At 38.8% G+C, this 27492-nt stretch overlaps 2 protein-coding genes across 6 annotated transcripts in view; both read left to right on the forward strand.

Moving 5' to 3' along the window:
- Nucleotides 1–27492, forward strand: part of LOC126279128 (CCR4-NOT transcription complex subunit 6-like) — an 811221-nt gene that overhangs the window by 757628 nt on the left and 26101 nt on the right. For all 5 annotated transcript variants that reach the window (XM_049979620.1, XM_049979621.1, XM_049979619.1 and 2 more), the window contains one exon: nt 20954–21184. In XM_049979620.1, coding sequence (XP_049835577.1) covers nt 20954–21184 — 231 coding nt within the window. The remainder of the gene's footprint in view (nt 1–20953; nt 21185–27492) is intronic.
- On the forward strand, nt 1802–2787 carry LOC126279131 (protein YIPF5-like). Its single transcript, XM_049979625.1, has one exon. It carries the CDS (start codon nt 1916–1918, stop codon nt 2678–2680), a length of 765 nt encoding a protein of 254 aa, XP_049835582.1. The 5' UTR covers nt 1802–1915; the 3' UTR covers nt 2681–2787.

The following is a 27492-nucleotide window of genomic DNA, read 5'->3' on the forward strand; positions in this document are numbered from 1 at the left end:
TCCTGTTTTCTCGATTGATCTATGTCCAGTTTTTCAAGGGCTATCCACTGTGCCAACTTATAACTGAATCTGAGGGGGGTGCGATGTGGTGGTTCCCTTGTAAGAAAACTTAACATCGCAGAAGACGCCAAACAAAACGGAAAGTTAAAGGCTACTGATCAGTGTTGCAAAGTTTCCTGTCTAACAACGAAATTCACAACCTAGGAGGGTGATGTTAAAGATTAGAGGCAGGCGTTGAGTCAAAGCATGTACCGTTGTCTTAGGTTGTAAGTGGCCAAATTCTGTAATTAAAAAATAGGCGCAAGAACAGTTAACCTTACAACCGGTAGAGACGATATCTATAAAATATGCCCTATGAGAATTATAGAGACTATTTTGTTATGTATGTACTGACGTATGCAACTTTAGGAAAAAAATTAACTGTGTGCAGGGATATCGTACATCTGAAGATGTAACGTGAAAAATCGAAATTAAAAACAAATTTAGAATATCATCCTTGCAGCCTGAGGCCATTTCTTCTGTCACTGCTATAATAAACGGTTGCGTTGCTACCAACCCACTACGATGGATAGTCAAGATAGGTCCTATATGTGAATGGCTAAGGCCGATTCACACACTCATATTGTCCGTTACGTGCTGTCATGTCACGTCAAGGCACTTGATCCCATCTTGCATTGGTGTCATCAACTATTCTTTCCGCGTGAATTGCGATCTTCGCAAAGTGAAAGTCTACCGTTTATATGCGCGAAGCGCACATACACAATGCAGTAGCTTATATACATGGATGCTGGAATCAACATTTGTACAAAATTGACATTTATTGGATTCAAGTGCAGGGATAGCGTGTATATTAGAGAAGGGAAATCGAAGTGCAAAACAACACAGAGAAAGTGCGTGGGTGCGAAAAAGTCATTACGTGGCACATAAGGGGAATTGCAAGCATTATATGAGGAGCTTGAATAAGAGGAATCGCATTTTATTTTTTGGAAAGTGGAAGCTTCAGTTTTTTTTTTCATTTGTTACGTCAAACTACCCCCCAGAATTACTAGAAGGAACACAGTGTTGCCAGCTGCAATCACATCCCGTGAAAATTTGGTTTGAGGGCTAATCTAGTACAAATTTTCGAGAGTTAGTCGTATCTCCCTCAATACATTTTCCTTCAAGATAGATTTCTTTACATGTTGTATTTGGCTTTTAATAGTTCAGGTGCCTTGTTAGTGTTTGGGTTAGCTAGTGAAACCACATAAATATTGATCACTGATGCTTGTTAGACTATTTCACACACAATCAGAGAGCTGCTTAACAATAAATAGGCATGCCACAAGTGCTTATTTAAACAAAGAACTTGCTGTATCTGCATCTTTCAGTGCATTTCCGTATATAACACTAAAAATGCCTTACAACATACAAATAAATTCGACCTTCTAATCAATCCGATTCTACTAACGCCACCTATAAAGGCGGCGTTGATTCTTTTTCTCATGTTGCAGCCATGTTACAGTTCATTACTTCATTTCATTGAGACGAGACATGACATGACATGACATGACGGCCAGTGTGAATTGTGAGATACTAAACGTACTAAAAATATTCAATTTGTGCATGTCACTACACAATACTGTTACTTGATATTTCAAATATCATAGACGTATCAAAATTTACTTTCTTTCTGTTTACGATTTTTGTTATTAGATTAGCAAAAAGCCATTGTAAGCGCTCCGAATTGTCATGAATCGATAGTAGTTTCTCGTGTCTCCGCGGTAGCGCTCTGTGTCTGACAAGAGCCCTGCAGAATGTAAACGGTGCGTAGGAGCTCGCAGACAGTGAATTGAGGCGTGAATGTTGTAATTGTGGAAAAGGCTTGCGGCTTAAAGACGTTATTACAAGCTGTGTTAAGTGTGTAAATAGTTCAATCATGAATTCATATGATGAACAGTTTCAGAACCAATACGGTTACAATGTGGGTGACGTAAATTTCGAAGTGCAAGATCAGCTCCAGTTCCAAACATTCCCAGAGAGTTATGACAGCGGTGAACGCAACGATGCAGCCGCGAAAGATATGTACTTCGACCCCACAGCATCTCAAAATTTTTACAATCAAGAATCGTATACTGGGCAGAGATTTCAGAAATCGTGGAACAACGCCGAAGATGAAGAAGAACCGCCTTTACTGGAAGAACTTGGTATTGACCCTACTCGTATAATGGAAAAAACAGTGGCTGCATTGAACCCATTTCATCGTTATGGACCTACGGATGATGCTGCCTTTTTGCTACAGGATCCTGACCTGGCTGGGCCACTAGCATTTTGTATTATAATGGCAGTTTCGCTTCTCGTCACTGGCGGAAAAGCGCATTTTGGATACATTTATGGCATAGCAGTGTCGAGTTGCATCTTGATGTACTGCTTATTGAACCTAATGGCAGCCAAAACAAATATACCATTTCCATTTGTAGCTTCAGTACTGGGATATTGCTTACTTCCAGTACTAACGATACCCTTCATTGGTTTATTTGGAAACACTGTTGGTATTTTAATAGCTACATTGGCAGTTATATACAGTAGTCTATCAGCATCACGTTTGTTCGTTACTATACTTGGAGACCAGGATCAGAGAGCCTTAATTGCTTATCCCTGTGCACTCGTTTATGGTGCCTTTGCACTTATAATAATTTTTTAGGTGTTGTGTGCAACATTGACATGTGAGTATTGAATAATGTGAGTCTGTGCAAAATGTTTCAATAATATGTACTAAACTCATAATAAAGTTAATAATATTCCTCCCTATGTTTTTTGTTTTCTGATTGCTCTTACCTTTACCCCCATTTGATGTGTTTGTGGCACTGAAACAGTTTTTATTTACTAAGTGCCAAATTGGCAGGTACAATCAGAGTATCCTATACTGTATCACAGAGAATTTTTAAGTTTAACTTTAGTGGGGACATTATGGAACCTGCAGGACGTTTATTTATTCGAGATTCAATCGTTTTCTATTAACAGTTTTGTTACTCACCCTTATTGCAGCTGCCTCATTCAATAATTTGTGTTACAAATGTTGACATAGAATTGCTCTTGTCTGTTGCTCCCTCTCCTCCCTCCCCACATGGACACACATGCCGATAACCTGACAAGGGTGGGGAAAAAGTTATGGTAATCTGTATCACTGAAGGGACAAACTAAAGTAGGGGGCCTACATGCTACTAAGAAAACAGTATTTATTCATAAGTTATATGCTTTTTTTTATTTTTCAATACCAATATATGGATTAAAAGAATTGAGTATAATGTCCAAAATAGCAGAAGTCACAGCTGTGCAGATAATTATTGCCTTACTCGCCCCTCCCCTGATCTATGTTGAAGTAAAATGAAAAGTGTGATCATATAATTTTAATTCACAAGTGATATGAAATGAATTGTTGTACTTTTAATACTGTTACAAAGTTCACACTAAAATTGCTTGTCAGTCAGTTTGTATTTCGAATGGATCTTAATACTGACAAACAATTTATTAGTCAGTTATGTTTTGGAATGATTGCTACGGTTTCGTGATGGTTGTATTTTACTATTTTATATATATTTTATTTTATCTAGCTGTGCTTATATGCTGTAGATACTAGAGGTTTGTTGTACATATGAACATTTTGTTTCTTTCTGACTCCATTTTTTGTTTTTGTTTTAATATTCCTGTTTTTATGATTAGTGCAGTATTTACTCTCCCCTGCAGAAAGTGGTGTTATGGACAGATTGTCAAAATACTTCCGTCATATGGTTTATTTTCGAGGAAACATAAAATTTTGGGTCTAGTGAATAATGTGTGCTTTCCTTATATTCTTTGGAGTGGTCATATGTTGTGTACACAGAATGTTTTTTCCTTCTATGTTAAAGTTCTAGGTGTTGTTCATATGTTCAGTTTATTTTTTGTGGATGGTGGCTTAGATTGTGTTTTTACTAGAACATAGTAGGTCTAACGGATGGCGCCATCTCCACTAAATGTATATATGTGGTCTACTGAGGATGGCAATCCATTTCAGGTTGTGTAGTATGCCAGACCTATAAGCATTAAATTTTGGTGAATTTGTGGTAACAGACAGAACTCTAGTATTACTAAGAGTTGTTGGTTAGGTGGTAAGGCGATAGTTTTGTTGTGAGATGGGAAAGCAATTGAATGTCATGATTTTTGTTAAATAAAGTTTGAGGTGATATCAGCGTGGTGATCTAAAAGTTCTCTTGAGCAGCCATAGATGAGATATATCTAATGGATTCATACTTGAGGACCTACAATGTGAGAGCAGCCTTTTACCACTTGGCATGCCTTAAATGCTTTTGGTGTAGTGCCAATTCCAGATTTTATCTTTAATACCCTCTTAGTCTTACGAGGGTTTTGTCCCCTGGTAAACTCTACCTCTTGAGGTTTGTCATTACGAACTAGAGGTGAGAATTCTTTCTTTGTTGCACTTTCCCCATCCTTCCTTATTTATCCCTTCTAATAACTCTTTGATACCAATATCTTTAATTGGAAGTCCTTGCAAGTGGTAAGTTAAATGATCAGGTCACTCCGTGCGTTTTGACATCCGTCTGATCTTAGAGTTTAACCCCTTGTTGAAATGTAGGGTCAATATTTTGTTTCTCATGTCCCTTACCTTGAGCTTCAGTTTCCATTGGACCACTGTAAGAACCATAAAAATGTTCATTGTTGTCTAACCCCCCTGTACGTGAAGTATTGATGTTGTGAAGAACTACATCATTTTCCAATCTGTGATGTTTGTAACCTTCCGCTCCTGCATCTTTGAACGTGGAAAATTCTCGTACTCCAGGAATACATCCCTACCGACTGTTGTGTGTCAAGTTGTCTTGTCGATGAATGGTTTGTGGGGCAGTGGCCTATGAATCTCAGCTTCTTTGACTTCTTATCCCACTTCTTGTGATGGGGTTTAGAATGTGAGTCATTGCACTGCAGCTTAAAATTCTCAAGGGCGCTCCTGTACCAGACTTTATGGGGCCTTTTATCTCCAAGTGTGGTGGGTGGAGAAAGATTTGATTAGTAGTGGCTGCAGAGACAGCTTCAGCTCAACACTCCTTATGGACCGAAGTAAATGAACAGTCTTTTTGCCAGTCTCTTGGGATCAGGCCTTTGGATGTGGCCACAGAAAGCTATTCTTCGGATCCTAATCATTAGTGTATTTTTTTCAATATGTGTATTAAGTATTGAGATGTCTTTTGCATTGTGTTTAATTTTTAACTGGTCCCAAAATTTTCATTAGTATTTTTCCTTCTGTGATTTCCAGTGTTCCATCATTACCTTTTTGTTCAGAGTTAAATAATCTGCTGCACAGGGAGCTTCTGTGTTAATTGCTGTAGATTAGTATGCGAGTTTAACATTGATAGATATTGACTTCTTATGATATATGTCCTTAGTGAGGTGGTGATCTCTTCATCTTTTTAACTTTTGATTCTCTATTAAATGTCATGTTCAGTTATTTCTCGTAGGTTCTTAAACTTTTTAGTTCTCTCAATGTTTCCATATTCAGTTTTCATTATGTTTGGGGCTGCTTTCATGTGTGTGATTAATTTGGTTTTCTCAAATTTAGTTCATTGTTGAGATAGTCCTTTCTGTTGACAGAGTGCAATTTCTTGACATTTTTGTCTGTCTGCTTTTCCACCAAGACTTTGAAGTTTTTAAACGTCATTGTGACCTTGGACTTGTCTTTCAAAAAGCATACAAACTTGTATCATCAAAAATCATCAAAAAATGAGAGAAAATAAAGATTTCCACTAATAGACACTGTCTGACCTTTCGCTAGTTTCAAATGAAAGATGTGATTGTTTTCGCAAGATGCACAACTCACAGGGAACCTTGACCACAATTAATGAAACCTTGCGAACTTCGGTGTAGTTTTGGACTTCTTTCGTCCTTGCTTGTGGTGCCACATTAATCCACTACCTTTTGGGTAGTAACATTGTTTTGTTTCACTTGTATTCAGACTGGAGGTGCCACTCATAAGAAATGCTTTGGCACTTAGTTCATATTGTGCATCATGGACTAATTCACATTTCAGTCATTAAAGGTTGCTTTATGCCTTTTCAGCAAAAGCCAGAAAGCAACCTTTAATAACTGAAATGTGTATTCATCTATGATAGAGAATATGAACTAAAGTGCAATTTTGTTAACTGAGAGCAAATTCATGGCTGAGTTGGGGATGTGAATGGCATCAGAGGCCTGTATTTCTGTTTTGTTACCAGTATAGGAGGTCAGATTATACTTCCAGAAGGCTCTGCTACTAACCCATAACCTCGCATGGTGACTACTGAGCTATTACATTGTTTGGCATTAAGAAGCTCCCCTCCAGCATTGGTGATGCTGATTGAGGCACAAGAATCTAAATAGCACATTTCCATACTGTGAGAATGTTTAGAATCTTCTGCAAGAAAGGCTCCCTTGTATGCTGTTTTTTTTTTTTTTGTTTTGTTTTAGTTATGTTCCCTTCATTATTATTTTTTGATGAGCTTTCTCCTTTTTTTTGCTCTTGTTCGAACAGTATTAAGCAACATGATTTGGTGTGTTGTACTAGTAGCATTTAATATTGCATTTTGTATCGCTTTGTTTATTTAGTTATGATGATGATTCTTCATTTCCACACATGTCTTCAGATTTGATAGCTTGTAGTGCTTTTACTTAAATAGAATCTGTGATAACAAGTGTCATAATCATAGGTTGATTATTATCAGTTAATCTTGCACGGGGAGGTCATGATGATTTGATTGTAATATAAGTCTGGGTCTAAGTCCAGTCTTCAAATGCTGTTTCCATTGTCATTCAGGCTTCTGGTACAATATTCGTATCCCTTATATGGGAATAATTTGTCTTGTCCATGAAGATTACGATCAGAGAATGTGCTTTTCTGGCTCTTTTGTTCTAAGAATTGTTCAGTTTCATTGTATCTGAAGGAAGCATTTCTAAAACATCCCAGAGTTTGGCTTCATGACAAATTTCCACACAGAGTAGTTTTTGTTTCCAGTCAATGTTTTAACTAATATAAGCCCAGATGAAGCTGTATCACTCATTTTTAAGTTTGGCTGTATAAAATAACTGGCAGTATGCAGATGATCAATCAACGAAAATTAGAAAAAAATATGCAGCGCACATGACTGACTTAAGAACCAACTCCAGATTTCTGCATATGACCTCTGTCATTAACATTTATGAAATTTTGCTCACTCTCTCTTGATCCTGGATCCATAACCTTTTTGTTAGGCATTTTATGTATACAAGTGAAGGCTTTATTAAGTGAAGAAAACAGTAAATGCAATACAGTGACTACAAATATACTGACACATGACTACCAAAGAGTAACAGTAACAACAAGGAGTAAACGGAAAATGGTTGACATCAGTTTGCATGTCCCATTAGTGTTTGATTCCAACTTTGAAGAAAGATGATTGTGACTGGGAGGGAAACATAAGCAGCATTGGAAGTGTTTAGGTGACAAAAAGTACCCACTTTATATTTCTGTGGTCTTAAACATGTGTGTTAAAATGCTTGAAATTAGACAATCTCACTTGGCATTTTGAGTTTGCTAAGACATCAAATTGATGGAAATAAGGTATCATGGTAATGGAAATACCAATACGATTGGAGCTACAGTTGGCTGTTGGTCATTTCAAAATACATAACAGAAACCTACGAGGGCAGTTGGATAAATATAATAAATTTTGTGAAATAATGGAACTTTTTGTTGTTCCTTCATGGTTGGTAAACTTGATTATTCCAAGCTTCATATAAAGAATGTCAAAATGTAGAACACACAATTCATTGTTGACAGTCCCTGCATTGCTCAGTGTGTTGATTGTGATTGAGAATGAGGAAAACCGATTTTTGTTCTGTTACTAAACTATTTCATTTGAAGGCTTGGACTGCCACACAAATCAAAACAGAACTGGATGAAGTTCACCTGCCTCTGCACCATCATTGAAGACTATTTACTCTTGGATTAATGAATTTGAAGCTGGTTGCACAATCACCAAAAATGAAGTGCATTCCAGCTGTCTGGGCGAGGTCACCACAAAGGAAATCATTGACAAAATTCATGTAGGTAGTTGAAGACCTCCAGATAAAAAATTGCGAGATTGCTTACTGTAGGCATCTCAACTAAGTGCCTAATATCCTGCATGGAGAATTGGCTGTGAGGGAGCTTTGTGCAAGGTGGGTGCCACAGTTACTCACAGTTGACCAAAAGTGTGTCTGTCACAACATTTCAAAACAATTTCCAGCAATGTTTAGCCACAACCCACTAGGCTTTGTGGCTAATGATGAAACCTGGATCCATCATCATGCACCAGAGTCAAAACAGCTGTTAAAACACTGTACAAAGCATGGTGAAAAGTGAAGCGAATAAGGCAACAAGCATTTTGGCAGCTGTTAAAATGATGGCCACTGTTTTTCATATACCCAAGGAATAATTCTTGTAAATTATTTGGAAAATGCAAGAACCATAACTGGACCATGTTATGTTTCATTGTTGGATCATTTGGTTAAAAGAAGTCTGAGGTTGGCACATAAAGTAAGTGCACTTTTATCAGCATTATTCATCGGCAATAACAATGGCAAAAGTGCACAAACTGGACTTTGAAGTGCTTCCTCATCCTCACTGTTTACCAGATTTAATCCCAAGTGACTTCTTCCTGTTCCCTAACTAGAAACTGTGGCTTTCTGGGAAGAAATTTTATCAAATGAAGAAGTGATTGTTGCAGTCAATGAGTATTTTGCACAGGTTGATAGAACCTATTTTTCCCATGGGATGAAAAGTCTAGAGAATTTCTGGATCAAGTGTGTATCCCTCAAGGGAGACTGTTGAGAAGTAAGGTGAGCTGTTTACAAAGCAAGTATACATTTTTTCGTTGCTTATATACCAAACTTATCAAACTACCCTCATATATTATATTACTTAATGAGAAGAGAGAGAGAGGAAATATAAGCCAGTTGACCTATAACTATTGTTTAATAGTGAGGTGTTTTCACGTTTACACTAAATTAAAACTTTTGTGTGCACTGAAAAATTATTTTCATTTTGGGATTCTGATTTTTTTTGTTGACCTTTGTTATTCATGAAGACAATCATAAAAGTGGAAACTACATTATTTGACATAACAGAGAGATCAATAAGGAACAAAAGGAATGACAGTAATCAGAATTATGGTTATTCTATTAGAACATAGTCATGGAACAGACAAGAAAACTTAATAAATAATTGCTATAAAGTCCATTAGAATAGTTAAAATCTTATAAAGGATCACACTGCTGACATTCTGAGACTGTCATAAAATTATTGAACACTGGTAACTGGCATGTTGTTTATCTTTGCAGCTGCTACCTGTTCAGTGCAAATCTCTTTATCTCTGCGTAGCTACTGTAACCTACATCCATTCAGACTTGCGTAACATATTCGAGTGTTGATCTCCCTCTCTAATTTTTACCTTTCCATCTCTACTCCCTCCCCTACTTCCCTCCTTCACCAAACCCACTGTTCGTTGAGGACTCAGGATGTATCTTATCAATCAATCCATTCCTTTAGTCAAATTTCCTTTTCCCCCTGTGTTATTTAGTATGTTTTTGTGAGTTATAAGAGGCAGTCGAATAGTTTCTGTTTGAAGGCCGTACATTCCAGAATTGATATGCCAATGAGGCAAAATTGCCTTGAGCATTGAGGCAATCATCCCACCAATGCACCATGTTGAAAATACACATTTGGTAAAACACCATGACCTACTATGTGAAGAAATCTATAACTGCCTATCACACATGTTCATCTGAGGGGAATCATTGACTCATTGAGGCCCTTTTTAACGGTTTAAAGGTGTGATAACTGCATGGGGAATGATTAGGACTGTAGAGTGGGTGCTTGAGTTTCTCACACTTAAGTTGGTGTGGTGTGTCTTCTGCATTATGACATTTGCGATATGGTGACAGAACTCGGTGTAGCAATGCACAACAATGGTTTTTGACAGACATGCTGCCTCAAACACAATTTTCAAACTGCAGTGGTCATCTACCAGTGTTTATCCTTTAGCAGCCGTGGAAAGAGAAACAGCATGTTGGTTGTGTTGGGATGCATTTTGATAATGTTGGCATAGTTTGTGTCTCTGCATTTACCACACACATGTTGGAGAAACACAAATGTCACACTAATCTCTTTGCTGCACATTAGTGCTTATATATGTGCATTGGAGTTTTGCTGTGTTGCGTATCACTGCACCAATGCCCTCGGGTGGAAACTTTTTGATTGCCCCTTATATTTGATCTCTCTATCTCATATTCAGCACTCACATTTTCAAATCTTGTATTCTCTTCTCATCTGTACAAATTTACATTACATTTTAATAAATATATTTTTCAGAATCACTTTTCTTCCTATAAAAGTTTGCACATGAAATCTCTCCTCTAATTTGGCTTTTGTCAGTTATTTTGCTGCCCAAGTTGCAAAACTCATCTCCTACTTGTAGTCTTTCATTGCTAATTTATTTATTTATTTTGTAATACTTATTCTGTAGATTATTTTGTGTTATTGAATGGATGTGGAATGAATCAAACTATTTAATTCATTATTATGTTTGTGTCATTAACAATCACATACAGAGGTTAAAATACAAATTTCAATATTACTTCAATTTAAAGTTTGATTTATAAAGTACGAAGACAATGTTCATGACCGAAAGAATACAAATAATGTGATTTATAAAATGTAATTAAACCAGCAACAGACATTTAAACAGGGAGACACAGAAAGATATGGGAAATTGTCGTATCTGCTCCTGTTAAAGGATTCATCTGGAAAGTACAAACTTTTTCAAACAGGAACTCTTGTAGCTGACGTTCAAATAATCACCACTTCATTGAGACTCAGTAACACCTAGAACTGACTTAAAGTTTCGTTTTGTAGTTTATTTCGCACCAGAGACAAATTCTTCAGGTTGAAATGTATGCCACATTTCCTTCTAATGTTATGTGTTTTATATTGAGAAGGATTGTGAAGCTTGAGTATCGTGATCCAATAGATATATTATGAGGCAGGGGCTAACCCCCTATTTGGTTAAAAAGATTGTGACGCAAGCCTCTTGGCAACCTTGTCCCTGAATGGTAAAGACTCTTTTCGACGTAGGCAAAATTGTATGAAAAGATTATTACCCCACAACACATCAGTGAATGAAAATAGCAAAATATTTAGGTTTTTAGATTTTGATGTCACCGATTTTGTAGATTAATCTGAGTTAAATGTCATTGAAATAAGCCTTTTTAAGGTTTGCAAATTGTAACATTCGTAGTCAAGCATATGTTGTCTATAAGGATGCCTAAGAATTTCAGACAGTTTGTCCTCTGCATCCGTTGAATCTCATGTGCAATAACAATCTCCTGTGGGTTTCATGATTAGAATGGAATTAAATGTATCTTGTTTTGCTGAGGTTCAGAATTTTTCTAAAGTGCTGGGAAATTCGATGCCACTGTATGAAACCATAACCATTCAAAGGATTTATAAGCTTTACAGTTGTGAGGGAAAGGGTACTGTCACTTACCATGGAAAAAGTGTTTTTCTCACCTGAGAGAAAGTATATTTTTAACCAGTAAATCTGGGAATTTTTTTTCCTTCACTGCGTGTACAGTCTGCAATAATTTGTAAAATCTGTGGTAGGTATCACTATTTTTTTTTTTTAGAGCTGCTTCACAATAGTTCCATCCTGTGAGGGAAGATGCCTTGATTGAGGGAGCACAATACTGTGACACAACCTCCTCTGTACTTCAATGTTGGCACTACTTGTACTGGCAAGTAAATTTCTCCAGACATTCTCCCAACCTAAACCCTTCCATTGGGTTGCTACAGAGTACAGCATGATTCATTGCCCTAATCGTCCATTACCAGTTGACCATTGCCTAGTGGCATCACTCTTTACACCAGCTCAAGTGTTGCTTAACATTAACTACAGAACAGTCAGTCTCTCTCTCTCTCTCTCTCTCTCTCTCTCTCTCTCTCTCTCTCTCTCTCTCTCTCTCTCTCTCTCTCACACACACACACACACACACACACACACACACACACACACACACACACACACACACACACACACACACACACACCTATACCTATATCTACATCATATTTTGCAAGCCACCCAATGGTGTGTGGTGGAGGGTCTGTTTGTTTTATTTGGTCATAGTTTCCAGGCATTTGTCATCAGTAGTGTAGCTATACAGTAGTGGATATCCTTTCCTATGTATGTGCAATATGTTACAGTTATTTACATTGAGGATCAACTACAAGAACCTGCACCATTCATCAATTCTCTTCAGTTCATTCTGCAAATCATTACTACCTTCTGGCATTGCTATTTTGTTATAGACAACCACATTATCTGTGAGAAGCCTTAGAGAGCTTCTGATGATTTCTACTACATAATTTATGTATATTGTAAATAGTAATGGTCCTATTGCACTTCCGTGGGATAAACCAGAAATTACCTGTACATCTGTTGATTTTGTTCCATTAAGAGCGACATGCTGAGTTCTGTTTGCAAGGAAGTCTTGAATCCAGTCACAAATGTGCTCCAATACTAGATAATCTCATATTTTGTTCACTAAATGGCAGTCTGGGACAGTGTCAAATGCCTTCCTGAAGTCAAGGAACATGGCATCAACCTGAGTGCCATTGTCTATGACACTGTGTATTTCATAGAGGAACAGAGCAAGCTGAGTTTTGGCAGATCTCTGTCTGCGGAATCCACGTTGATTTTTATAGAGGAGATTTTCCTTCTCGAAGAACGTCATAATTCTGGAGCATAAAACATTTTCCATAATTATGCAAGAGATAGACATCAACAATGTAGGTCTATAATTATATGTATCTGTCCTATGGCCCTTCTTAAAAATGGAAATAATCTGCACTTGCTTCCACTCACTAGGTGCCCTTTGTTGCTCAAGTGATCTATGAAAAATTACTGCAAGAAAGGGAGCAAGATCTTTTGCATAGCCATTGTAGAACCTTCTAGGTGATCTCAATATCTGCAATTTTGACATTTGTGATGATCATAAGGAGGTGTGAAACAATTTTGGAATACCGAATTCAGTGTTTTGGCCTTCTCTCTGTCATCTTCTGTTACTGTTCCAATAGGGTCACTGAATGAATGTCCCACTTACTGATTTTACATACGACCAAAACCTTGTAGGATATTTACTCATGTTGGTTGACAAAGTTTTACTTTCAAAGTCATTGAACGCATCACCGATTGCTCTCTTTATGCTCGTTTTTGCTTTCTTCAGCATTTGTTTGTCAACTAGTTTTTTACTTCTCTTGAATCTGAGGCGAAGTTCTTGTTGTTTACCTAGCAGTTTTCTAACATGGCTGTTTTACCATGGTGTGTCTTTGCCATCCCTTAGGGCCTTACTTGGAACGTATTTGTCTAGGACATATTGTATGATTCCTTTGAATTTTTTCCATTTGTTTTCCACATCTTTGTCCTCATCACCAAATATTTGATACTGACAGCTCGGAAACTCTGAAATTTGTATCCTCTCATTCTTGCTAAGCAAAAAATTTTCTTACCTTTCTTAACATTCTTTGTGATATGCATTGTCCTAGATGCTATCACAGCCTTATGATCACTGATACTATTCTCTCTGTTAACTGACTTGATATTCACACAACAAGCACACCTCATGCACCCATGACCACTATCTCCAGCAGCTCAGACCAGCGTGTTGCTGCAGCTCCCGTGTAGAATGAAAGCAGCGATCTTGCACCTAGGTGTTCAACAATGATATGACACCTATGGCAAGGGGTTGGGATTGGGAGTGGCATAGGGAGGGACTAGGATGTTGTGGAGGTTAAATGGGCACCTAAGTATAATTAAGAAGGATCTTGGGTAGAATTTCCACAATTTCAGGGCATAATGATACTCGGAGCCCTCATGAAGGATGTGGTTCAGTTGTTCCAGTCTGAAATTGTACTGGGTGATGAAGGGAAAACTCCTTTGTAGCTGTTTCTTGGGTGTGGTGGGGAGACATGAGACAGAAAATTAATTTGCATGGAAATTGTTTGCGGACTAGATTTGGGGGCTACTGTGTCTGTGAAGGTCTTGGTGAGACTCCAGTATACTGGGTGAGGGAGTTATTGTCACTGCAGATGCACCATCCCCAGGTGGCCAAGCTGTATGGGAGGAATTTTTTTGGTGTGGAAGAGATGGCAACTGTCAAAATACAGCTACTGTTGGTGATTGGTATGTTCAGTGTGGATGGAGCAATCAGAGAGGAGGAACTAAATGTTGGGGAAGGTGGACACTGGGTTGAGTAGGATCAGGTGGAGCAGATGAGAGAAAAGGTATTGATATATTTTCATCCTTCTGATTAGAAATTTAAGGGGCCTCGGCCGTTCACTTAAGTAATAAAATGGAACACTTACAGTTGTCCTTACAATGTTGTTTATTAAATGGCTACAAGTTTCGGTTGTTCAGTACACTATTTTCAGGCCTTAATGGATGCTGAGCGGGTTCACTCCATATTTATACACAATTCATCAGTGGCCAACATCTATGAACTGGTTTTGACAGACTACCTGTAACAGTGATGTGCCCCAGCCATCAATTACCAACTGATTACAGTTGGTAGTTTATGGTTGGAGGCACAAGATCATTGTTGCAGGTAGTTTGTGAAAACTGTCCATGGATGTGGGCCACTGATGAATTGTGTATACTATTGGAGTTAACCTCCTCAGCATCAGTTAAAGTCTGAAGATGCTGTGCTGAAGCACCGTGTAATAAGTAACATCGGAAGGACGGTTGTGGATGCTCCATTTTATTACAGTGGGTGCTGAGATTGTAAGAAATGAGGACAACATGTCTTGTCTCTGAGTACAGATCATGAAGATATCATCAATGAACCTGAGCCAGACCAGGATTTTCGGTTTTGGAAGGCTAGGAAGGTCTCCTCTAGATGGCCCATCAACAGGATGTGTAACAGGATACCATGCAGATGCTCATTGCTGTGATGCAGATTGTTTGTATATCATCCCTTTAAAGGAGTTGTAGTTTTCCGTTAGCATAAAGTTAGTAAGGTGTATGAGGAATGAAGTAGTGGATTTAGAGTCTGAAGGATGTTGAGAAAATTAGTACTCAATAGCAGCAAGGCCATGGGCACAAAGGATCTTGGTGTATATGGAAATGGTGTCAACATTTATGAATGGGAATCAAGGAGTTAAAGTGGGTGGGGATGGTGGAGAGTCAGTGAAGGAATTTGTTGGTGTTTTTCATGTTGGAAGTTGGATTTTTTTGCGATTGGTTGGAGGCATTGGTCAGTGAGGGCCAAAATTCTTTCAGTGGATGCACAATAACCAGCTACAGTGGGGCATCCATGATTGTTAGGTTTGTGCATTTTGGGGAGCTTGTAATAGGTGTGTGTGAAGCATGTTACGGGGGTGAGGAGGGAAATAAATTCCAGGGAGACCACGTAGGAAGGGCCTAAAGTGATAAGCAGGGATCTGGAGGTTGTGTTTGACTTCTAGGTTGGGGTGATTCTTGCAGAATTTATAGTTGGATTAGTCAGATAATAGGCAGAAGCCTTCTGCCAGGAAGTCACTATGATTTATAATCACAGTTGTAGAATCTTTGCAGCTGTTTTAGCTGAACATTTTGTGTTTTTCGCAAGGGACAAGGGGATGTATGGTGCTGCCAAGTTGGAGGTAAGAAATTCCTGGAAGGTGACTAAGGTATGGTTAGGTGGGAGGGGAGAGGATCACAGTTGCATGGTGGCATGAACTGGAAGAGGTAGGGTTCAATGTTGGGATTGTTGGTCAAGAAGTGTTCCCATTGCAGGGGTAGGGAGAAGGAGAGTAGGTCTTTGACTAGTCCAGTATGGTTTAAGGTGTGCCCTTTGGATAGGACTGAAACTCCTGTGGGGCTAAAGATTTTGGTGGGATCGTCATTGGCACAACAGTGTTCAGCGACTGTTCCAGGTTAGGATTTAGTGGAGTGTTGGTAGGAAGTTTTGGGACATGTGACAAACTGAAAAGGCTTGGCAGATTCTGAGTGCTGTGAGGAGTTGACAAGAAGAAACACTGTGGGTGACATAGGAGTGGGGTAGTGGTGACACAGATGTCAGCAGGTTGGAGGTGATGTCTGGAATCTTCTTCCAGGTGCTGGAGAACAAGGGATTCTGCTGCAGATATGTGATGTTTTGCACAATAGCAGTAGCTTGTGGAAGAAGCAGAGGTGGTGGTTCTGGAATACCTTTGCTATGGAGATGTGCTTTTTGCAGTACAAGGTTTGTGAGGAACATGGACTGCCAGAATCTGAAGAGGTGAAGGTCTTTGTGAAATGGGGTTGGGCCCGAGAGAGAGGAATTTTCATGGTTAGGCCATTTGGGGGAATTCGATGGTTTAGGCAGTGTTGAAGGAGCAGGATGTGGGACTGGGTTTAAACCGTGGAAAGAGATACTTGTCTTAGTTGGTGCAGAATGATGGAGCAGGGATCCATTGTGATGGAGATGGCAAAGGGGAAATGGGAATGATGTGGAAATGGGAAAATGGTGTTAGATGGTTATGAGGGGAGCTGGATAAAAGAAAAAGACATGAAAATATACATACAGACACACAAAAATGTGCACAAATACTCGAAAATATCTAAAAAGAAGTACAAAAATGTGAAAAAAGGCTCATATGAGAAATGGGAGCATGCGTGTGTTGCAATAAGGGAAGAGAGAGAGGTGGAGGAGGATTGTTTAGGTCAAGGTTCACAAGTTCAAGTGCATGTTTTTCCGTTTTTGTGTGTATTTGCGCATGTTTTTGGATACCTGTACATATTGCATGTCTCTCTTTCCTGTTATCCAACTCCTCTCAAAGCCACCTAACACCTTCATTTGCCCATTTTCTACATCATTTACCGCTTCCACTACCCTGTCCCTGTCACAATCAACCCCTGCTCCAACTTTCTACAACAGTTCGTAAAAGTACCCCTTTCCCTGGCAAATCCGAGTTCCATGTTCTGTTCCTTAAATGCTGTCTATATACACCCAACCCCCCCCCCCCCCCCCCCCCCCATTTTAAGTGGACAGACATAAAAATTCCTTTCTCTGGAGCTGAGTCCCTCACAAACCTGATTGTGCAAAAACACATCTTCATGTCACAGACATCCCAGAATCATCTGTGCTCTTTCAGTAAGATACTGCCACTGTATTATCCCTACTTCATATATCACATCTCCAAATCAGAATCCCCTGCTCTCCAGCACCTGGAAGAGCAGTCCAGACACCAAGTTGAGTAGAAAGCATGGCTGCAACTATATGGTTACTTTATTTAAAAAGCACGAGTGGTTTGATAATACTAGTTACATCGCCAGATGAAGTCAGTTACAACATGACACTGGAGTACAATTGATATTAAACTTTCTCCTCATGTCTGTAATTCAGCCAATTCCATAAATTGAGTCACAGCCCATGGTAAACTAATGTGGAAGGGTGACAGAGGGATGGGGGATGGTAGGCTGCAACATGATTTTTGCGATAGAGTGAAATTGTAGAAGTCAGAGGAAACCTTAATATCAGTTGTCACACACAATCGTGTATAAACTTCACCTGATGATGTAACTTACATTATGAAACTTGTCACGCTTTTCAAATAAAGTAATCATACAGCCAACATGAAGTTTTAAGCTGTGGATGTCTGTTGAATGAATTTGGATGTTCCAGACATCACCTGCATAAGGTATCCAGCCTGCGGACATTCTACTACTGCCTTTGGAAACCACTGTCCAACCTCTACACTACCTTCAGTGTGTTCCTCCGTGTCCACCCCTCATAGTACCTAAAACCTGCCTAGCTGAACTTTTCAACTTGCCACATCCCCCAAAACTCCCTGTCAACATTCCAACAAATCCAGAACCGAAGTGTTCCCATAACACTGCTGTTAACCTTTCCACCAAAATTGTCAGCACCACAGACGGTGGCTGACATTTTTGTAAATCACTTGGAAAACAAATTCTTTGATGAAAATCCTGATATCGCCGAGTATATTGTATATTACAGGAGATATGTTGACCTCTCTCTTTTAATATACAAAGGAGATAAAAATGATATTGAAAACGCAGCACAAAAAAATGAGCTCTCAACACCCGAAAATTAGATTCACAATGGATTTTAAAGAAGACAACCCTATAGATTACTTAGATTTAACACTAATAAAGAAAGATGGGAAGCATGAATTTAGCATATTTAGAACACATATGTGTACAGATTTAGTTATCAATGAGCGCTCTTGTCACCCACCACAATACAAATGGGCATATTTTACTTCGATGGTATACGGGCTACTGAGATTGCCACTAAGCCAACAGGAAGTAGAAAAGGAGCTAAGTATTTTAAAACAAGCGGCCGTAGTGAACGGATTTATGTGCAAGGTGGTGATGAATATTTATAATAAGATAAGGAAGAGGCAAATGAAACAAATAGAAGGAAGTCAAGTCATAGTTAAGAGGAACAAGAAGAAAAAATATGTGGTTCTCACGTACAGTGAAAGAACTACAGACAAGATTGAAAGATGCTTTCGTAAATCCAATTTTAAAATAGGGTTCTGAACAAATAACATGCTAAAATTGAACCTCCAACATAAAATATGTAATAAATTTCAGGATTCAGCTGTATGTAAGATCAAATGTGATGGCTGCTGTAAATAATATATAGGGCAGACTGGTAGGAACTTTGAGACCAGATTCAGGGAGCACACCTACTCCCAAAACAAAACAGCATTTGGGGCACATATGGCTGCCTTAAAGCATTCAGTGAAGAACACTGAACAAAATTTAGACATCTTGCATAGAGCTCATAAGGGACGTTTTCTTAACATTTTGGAAGAAATAGAAATATACACCCACAAAAAGAAAGATCCAGATTTAATCCTCAACAAGCAAAGTGAGTTCAAACAAGCCTATTTTAGTATTTATGATGACTTACTGAGATGACAGCTGTTGCGTAAGGAGGTCCAGGCCGAGGGATGACAGATGGTGCATGGTGGGGAAGCTGGAAGATGCATGCAGTTCCAGGAGTCATTGATGGGACCCTCCGGCGTGACCCTCTTGCCCACGGCGTTGGACGTCAGATGACTGGGTGGATCGCGGCACAACACCGAAATGGCAGGAACCACGGAAGTAGACCATAGAGGAAAACAAGTCTGCACTGGTGCCATGGATATAGAAATTACCCTTTGTTTTTAGATTTTATAAAAATGATAATTTTACTGTGTATTTTAATTTTGACAAGTATAGATTTTAACCTGGACACCTACAGATTTTAATTAAGTATTCTTAAAGATAAAAGTTAATTACAAAAATCTACTTTATACAGTATGTTCATATGTAATGTAACAAATGTACCAGACACCACCTGTTGGCAATAGTGTTATAATTAATATAAATGACGTGCATTCTGCCAACCAATTTTATGTGACGCAGCATGTGAAGGTTGCTATGTGTGGAGCGTGACTCCTATAACCGAAATTGCCGGTTCATTCTGGTACATTTGATGGTGATTGGATAGGATGAAAAAGGTTTGCATTTGTGAAATAGTAAATTAGTATCATTATCATTACAGATCTGAAGATGGTTCTAGAGGAACTGAAACCGGTCATATGAATAAACATTTTATGCAATCAAGATGGATTATAAGTAACATTGTAAAAGCACTGATTGCGGTTATCCTATCAGATATTGTGTCTGTTTTTGCAAAGACACTTAAAGATTTCAGACAAACAGAGAGAGGTGACACTTGGACTGAAATGTCACAAATTCCACATAAAAGGAAAAATAATGTTGTTACAGAGATTTCTACATATTTATTAGTGGGGTGTGTTTAACCTTTCATAGTAGTCCCTTACATTATTCCTATGGGGTTAATGTAGAACTGGAAAATGCTGAGTCACACTACCACCCAATTGCATTTACTGCCAAACAAGATGGCGGGATGACTGAATGTGTGACCTAGCTTCAAAGTCATGATTGGAAAAAATGTAATCCAACTCCCAAATTTTGTAATCTAGTTTCGGTCTTGGTACGATTCTTGCCTTTGAAAATGTGTTGCCCTGGATAGGTGTTTCAGTGATAAAGTGCTAGACAACAAATCCAAAGGTCTCAGATTCGATCCCCAGCCAGTCCTATGTTTTTCATGTGTCACTTTTCACTTCTTTCACCTCTAACCATGTTTATCAATGTGAAAAATGTCAAGTTACACACTGGTTCAGTGTCATTCCCTCAAAATTGGTTGAGTAAGACAGTTTGAAGGTTGGAGGAAAGCAGTGGCATACCACCGCCAATGCGACCATGCCTTCATGCTCGATATAGCACTGTGATGTGTCTGTGAATTGATGACATATTTACTTTTTTGTATTACACTGCTTGTTCATTGATACAATGTTATCTTTTGGGAAGAGCCTATAACACTCTAACATTCAGCACAGATTTTTCAACTGTTGATTGTTGTCAGTCATGGTGTTTCAAAATTGATCCATCATTATTTTATCGTGGTAACCAAAAATAGTGTTTGCCATTGACATTCCTGTTATGATTACTTCTTTGTGGAGGACTACAAGTGATCTGTCTGAGAAATGTAGATACCTGTTGCACACGGCTCAAACAGTAACATTCTGATTTGTTGTGATTGTCCAAGAACTGAACAGGATATATGACATTGAAAGCCTTCTGGCAAATGATAAAATTAATCATTATTAAGAACTGTAAGTTATGTACAAGGAGAGGCAGTTTCACGAGGTTCATATGATCAGACACCCCCCCCCCCCTCCCCTGCAGTCATTCTCTCTCTTTCTCGTGTGTGTGTGTGTGTGTGTGTGTGTGTGTGTGTGTGTGTGTGTGTGTCCCACATGTTTTCACTTACTTGTAGGCAGGATTTGCAAGCTGTATCGCTTTTTATTTTTCAGGTTTGCCACCAGACCCCAGTCAGTTTCATCAACCTATATTAGTATGCACAGCCCACATACATTGGGATCCTGAATTTTGTGATGTAAAGTTGATCCAGACAATGATGTTGTCAAATGAACTCCGCAGTATCCTGGAGGATGCCAGCCACAGCTTCAGGCCTGGACACAAACCTGATCCAAGCAGTATACAGTTACTGTTGTGTGGAGATTTTAACTCTCTTCCAGACTCTGGTAAGCAGCTCTGCTCTTTATTATGATATAATTTTGCTGTAATTAATGAGCTGAGTACATACCTCACTTGTTTGATGAAGTAGGATTGGAAGGAGAGTGGTGGTAGTTGGACTGACACACAGCTTCTAAAATTTTTCTTGGATGCTGATAGATGTGGGGTGCAAGTAGCAAGGAAAGCAGAATCTGCCTAACATGTGGGCTTCCTTGGAGAGAGGAGTGGTGGGCCTCACTATGCTCACTCAGTGCAGATTTTTTGTCTGATGAGTTGTAAATAGCTCGCATGATGGACCAGGAACTTCTGCATTACTTATCGCAATAAAAGCAACCTGAAGTCAGCACATACAAGTTAAACAACATTAAACAATGGCTGTTACAGTGATACTCCATACAGTATTGTTTGATTGCCAGAGTTGGTTATGGTTGAACAAGAAACACACTGGCTAGAAATCTTAAGACTTCTATCACTTCGTAAACCTGGAACCAAGCAGCCAAGAGAAAGGTTATGGACTGTAACACTCTTCTCAGTCTTTATTTTTAAAGATGTCTGCCTTACTATGAAATACATCTATTCACCGTAATTCTGCAGTTAGGTATGGCAAAACTAGTTCTTTGAGTATGATGAGTCTCAGAAGTGTGGTGCTGCACTCACTTCATACTCATTGTCTTGTTTTCTTTTACTGGAGCTTTTAGGAGTGTAAGGTTAGTCACGTCTTAGTATGGAAGCTGTGTACACAATCTTAGTGCTAAAAAAGTAGCATTGACAAGTTGAAATGACTGAATGTCAGGAGCAAAAGGTCTTTAATGAAGCTGTGTTTTGTGAGACTGTTGTGGGTGAAAGACAAAAATTAAGCGATGTCATGTGTACATCTGCAAATGTGCTTTATTAGAAATGGAGCAATGTCTGATGTAAGGTTCATGCTACAGTCCATGCTTCAGATGCAAAATGTACAAATTTTGTGAGACCTGAGTGTCTCCTGGCGTATACAACTTTCAAATAACTTTCGGGAATTCAGCGAGGTAACACTTTCAGCGACCGCCGATATTTCGGTGGGAGAACACCCCGCCATTTTCAAGGCAACTGCAATGGACAGGCAACATACATGCAAATTTAAAAACCTCAGTTCTCGGACTGATGCAGGAAAGATAACACATACTGAACACTAGTGCCACCAAAGATGACCAAAGTCAGAGCTATCAATAGTGAGACTACAAATTCGCAGGTGAGGTAGCTTTGACATTGTCCCTCTGTTTTTTGACAAATAACGAGGTTGCTTTCTAATTTAATCTCAACTGCCTAATTAATAAAACTGTCCCAATAGCTGGACGTGCATGCCAATATCTCGGTGTTATTATATAACATGGGGTGACCAGTATCCAAGCAATGTTCAGCAATAGCAGATCTACTTGGCTGCTGTAATCGTGTGTGCCATTTATGCTCAGTACATCCATCCTCCGTGGTCCTGATAGTTTTACCAATATATTCCATGCTGCAGCTACAAGGAATGTGATATACATGTGCCTTATGCAGACCAAGATCATCCTTAACAGAACTCAAAAGCACTCTAATTTTAGATGGAGGTCGAAAAACGCATTTCACACCGTATTTCTGTAAAATACAATCGATCTTGCTCCATTAAGTTTCGGGAATGCAGCCGCATGAATTCTGCTTCTTCTAATATTTCGGCTGTATACCTTTCAGCCATCTTCAGAGAGTGCCGTACGACTGACGCTCTGTCTCTATTTAATTAATTTAATTAATAGAGACAGCGGTTTCACATTAGATAAATCATGGAATCCGGCACTTTCAATATTGAACTTATAAAGACGTCGCTACAGTTCAGCTCCCAGTAATACATCGACCTCCCAGCATGGATCGAATGCGCAGCCACAGACGTAACTCATGCATATGTTGTACATCTTTGCCGCCGATTAACATCACTGGCGCCTTGTTTATCTGTGGCCGCATGCGCAGTGGCGCGGTCCGAGAGTTTAAAAGGATGGAGCGAGCGCTGGAGTGTCTGTCATACGGCACTCTCTGAAGATGGCTGAAAGGTATACAGCCGAAATATTAGAAGAAGCAGAATTCATGCGGCTGCATTCCCGAAACTTAATGGAGCAGTCTTTGCGCCGCGAAAACTTGAAGATTCACACAATCGATCCTGTTGGAAGTGTTTCGTACGTAAGGCAAAAAGGCAGTAGACTTAGGTGTCAACTCAGAATTATCATCAATCACCCAATGTATAGTTGGTCAATAGCGCAACGCATGTTCAGTCTGTCTATCACTATAACCATTTTGACGAAACGTAACTTCCAGCATCGGAAATGACATGTGCCCTGTGCACCAAGGTATGAAGTACCCCTTTACGCTTAGCCGGATGGTGACAACTATTAGCCTGTAAGTACAAGTCTGTGTGAGTATGTTTCCTGTAGACTGCGTGTTTCAATGATCCATCATCCTTTCCTCTAACCAACTTGTCAAGAAAGGGAAGGCAACCATCCTCTTCCACTTCCATTGAAAAACGAATGTTCGGGTGGATTGAGTTCAGATGTTTTAGAATGGCATCCAAATTCTTCCTACCACGAGGCCAAACAACAAAAGTATTGTCAACATATCTAAAGAAACAGGCGGGTTTCAAAGGCACCAACTCCAATGCACGTTCCTCGAAGTCTTCCATAAACAAATTTGCGATCACAGGAGACAACGGACTACCCATCTCAACTCCATCTGTCTGCTCATAGTACTGGTCTTGAATAAAAAGTAATTGGATGTCAACATGTGCCAAAAGAGATTAGTTAATTCAGCAGCAAAACTAGCCTCAATTAACCGCAATGAATCAGACAGAGGAACACCAGTGAAGAGAGACCACATCGAAACTCACTAAAATATAAGAGTCATTCAAACGCAGTCTCTCCAAACGATGTAAAAAATCAGCTTAGTACCTGGTATGATGATCACACTGACCTACTCGTGGACTCAACAGGGAAGCAAGATGCTTGGCTACACGATATGTTGGAGCACCAATATTACTCACTATTGGATGGAAAGGAACTCTTTCCTTGTGAACCTTCAGAAGGCCATATAACCTAGGGGGAACAGCACCATAGTTGTTAAGACTCTTGATAGTGTCCTGCAACAAATCACTTTTCTTCAGGAGGCTGTTGGTCTTCCTCTCAACACTTTTTGTGGGGTCAGTGTCGATTCTGCGATACACTGAATCAGATAGTAAATATTGCATCTTTTGTACATAATTGGAAATATGATGTGAAATGTGTTTTTTGACTTCCATCTAAAATTAGAGTGCTTTTGGGTTCTGTTAAGGATGATCTTAGTCTGCATAAGGTGGGTGTATATTACATTTCTTGTAGCTGTGGCGTGGAATATAATGGTCAAACTATCAGGACCATGGAGGATGGATGTACTGAGCATAAATGGCACACACGATTACAGCAGCCAAGTAGATCTGCTATTGCTGAACATTGCTTGGATACTGGTCACCCCATGTTATATAATAACACCGAGATATTGGCATGCACGTCCAGCTTTTGGGGCAGTGTTATTAAGGAATATCAGAGTATGTGACATAAATGGCAGTATCTTTTGACTGCATTGACTAATAAGCTTCAATTTTTTCAATTGCCGAGGGACCATATACCTCGGAGGGAGGGAGGGAGGCGGGGGGGGGGGGGTGGGGGGGGGGGGAGAGAGAGAAAGTGTGTGTGTGTGTGTGTGTGTGTGTGTGTGTGTGTGTGTGTGTCATAAATTTCAATGTGATACATATACCCATTCACGAGAAAAAGGGTTTATAACTGTCGGACAGATAGACAAACAAAAAAAAAAGATCCTATAATGGTTTCATTTTTACCAATTGAGGCATGGAACCTTAGAAAGGTTATATTTGTGTTTTAAATATAGTTATAGATGAATTTAGTAATTATTTAATTTTGCAATTATGTTACAAAAAACAATTAATGTCATGTGTAGCTTCTGCAGTGTTGTATAATGAGATAGATAGACTTGACATCTTTCGCTTAGTGGTAGTGAAACATTTATTGATTTACATTTTTTTGCATTTAGCCATCAAGCTGATGACTTTTGCAAATGGCATACCTTGGTTGAGTAATAAATTAATGTAAATGTACATACAGTAGTTGTACATATATTCATCTTAATATTCTAAATATATTAGATGTTGCAATAGAGAACATTCAGCATAGAATCCGCTGATTGAACACAAATATTATCTCCTGTGGAAGCTTTTAACTCCCTGTGGAACAGCTTTTTTTCACAAATTTTCGAAGTCTGTAGCAGCTTGTTGAACCATATCTGACCATTAACATAAGGACAACCATCAGATATGTTTAATTTCGTGTTCTGTCTGAAGTAGTTACCCTCACTTTTGTAGCACAGTTATATGTATCACTGTACTTATTTGCTTTGTTTCTATTATTCACAAAAAATATAATCAGTTTCTACAAATACAAGGTATATACTGGTATAATTAAATATTTACCATTCGATGAGGTTTTAAGATAGGAGTCTCAGGACCTTAGCCCATGTGTTAACCTAATCGCTGTCTTCTGTAATACCAGTACTCTGTTAGGATGTAGGTCTGCTGCACAGCATCACAGTTCAGTACCGTGACTAAGAATTGGATAAATAATCCCATAGTATACAATTTTTAAGGTATGAGTTGAATAATTTTTGCCAATTGGCATATTGAAAACAAACTACTGCTGATTTTCTCGCACACAGAATTAATTTGGTTTACCCAATGAAGATTTTTGCCCAGGTGGACACCAGGAAATTGAGTGTTATCTGTTTCTACTGATGTAATACCACATATATTGTTTATTTCAATGTCATGGGAGCCAGTTGCTTTAAACTTTAATAGCTGCAGGCCTCAGTGTAGAGCATATGTTGTTACTTCTGTTACACCCTTTGTTGCAACAGGCTTTGTAATGCCTTAAAGTCTTTCTCATAATATAAGATGGAAGTGTCATCAGCATAGCATACTAGATGTGAGTGGAAGGGTTGTGTCACATCATTGACACAAACCAAGAAGAGGAAGGGTCGAGGGATTGACCCATGCAGCTTCCCCATTATTACTGTATCTCTAGAAGACTGGATCTTCGTGACCTTATTACCTGCTTTACATGAAAGTTTAGTACAGTGTTTGCGATTTGTTAAGTATGTAGACAGTGTATGCTTTAAGTTTCTTCATGAGCAGCCCTTCGTTGACAAAGTTGAAGGCTTTGGAAAGATCTACAAATATCACTGTTGTCTACATTCCTTCATCTAGGAGGCTGTACACTTTATGGAGGATCTCAGTAACTGCAGTTGTTGTGCAGCAATCTTTCCTAAAGCCAAGCTATATTTCTGTTGATAATTTATTTTCTGTAAAATAATATTACCATCCTAAATAATGCATGAGGGTTTCCTATCCATAGTTGTGAAGGTTTTTTGGTACTTATTGATCAGTTTCCAGAAGGCCTTGCTTACATTAGTGGGCCGTGATATTATTGTAGAACTATTTTCTAAGGTTTGGAAGTTATTTTTTAAAGGTTTTCTTAGCTTTGTTGTATTTTTGTTTGAAAATATGCATCAACATTCATAGTGTGTGGAATGTCTGTGGCTTGTGGGGTAGAGTCTGTGGACTATTTTGAGCAGGAGACAGGCCATCTGGTTTAGTTCAACTCACACTGCAGATGGAGTAGTGAAGTCAAGTTTGAATAATCAGATTTTCTGCAGACTTTATTGTAATGGAGAATTTCAAATTTATGACAATGTGTTTACAAGAACGTCGAAATTATCATAGAAGTTGCATTTACAAGATACGCAATTTGTAAGTATTTTGTAAATATGTTTCAGCTTGTTTCTCTGTGACACTGTGCACAGTATAGTCATATCCTTTAGATTAGAAATGTTTTCTTCTGACTGAATATACCGGGTGATCAAAAAGTCAGAATAAATTTGAAAACTGAATAAATCACTGAATAATGTAGATAGAGAGGTACAAATTGACACACATGCTTGGAATGACCTGGGGTTTTATTAGAACCAAAAAAATACAAAAGTTCAAAAAATGTCCGACAGATGGCACTTCATCTGATCAGTATAGCAATAATTAGCATAAGAAAGTAGGACAAAGCAAAGATGATGTTCTTTACAGGAAATGCTCCATATGTCCACCATCATTCCTCAACAATAGCTGTAGTCGAGGAATAATGTTGTGAACAACACTGTAAAGCATGTCCGGAGTTACGGTGAGGCATTGGCGTCAGATGTTGTGTTTCAGTATTCCTAGAGA

Source organism: Schistocerca gregaria, chromosome 6 (genome assembly GCF_023897955.1).
Source record: "Schistocerca gregaria isolate iqSchGreg1 chromosome 6, iqSchGreg1.2, whole genome shotgun sequence".
Classification (NCBI taxonomy): domain Eukaryota; kingdom Metazoa; phylum Arthropoda; class Insecta; order Orthoptera; family Acrididae; genus Schistocerca; species Schistocerca gregaria.

Excerpts from the sequence above, each read along its gene's own strand:
- LOC126279131 (XM_049979625.1), top strand. The coding sequence starts at position 1,916 with ATGAATTCATATGATGAACAGTTTCAGAACCAATACGGTTACAATGTG.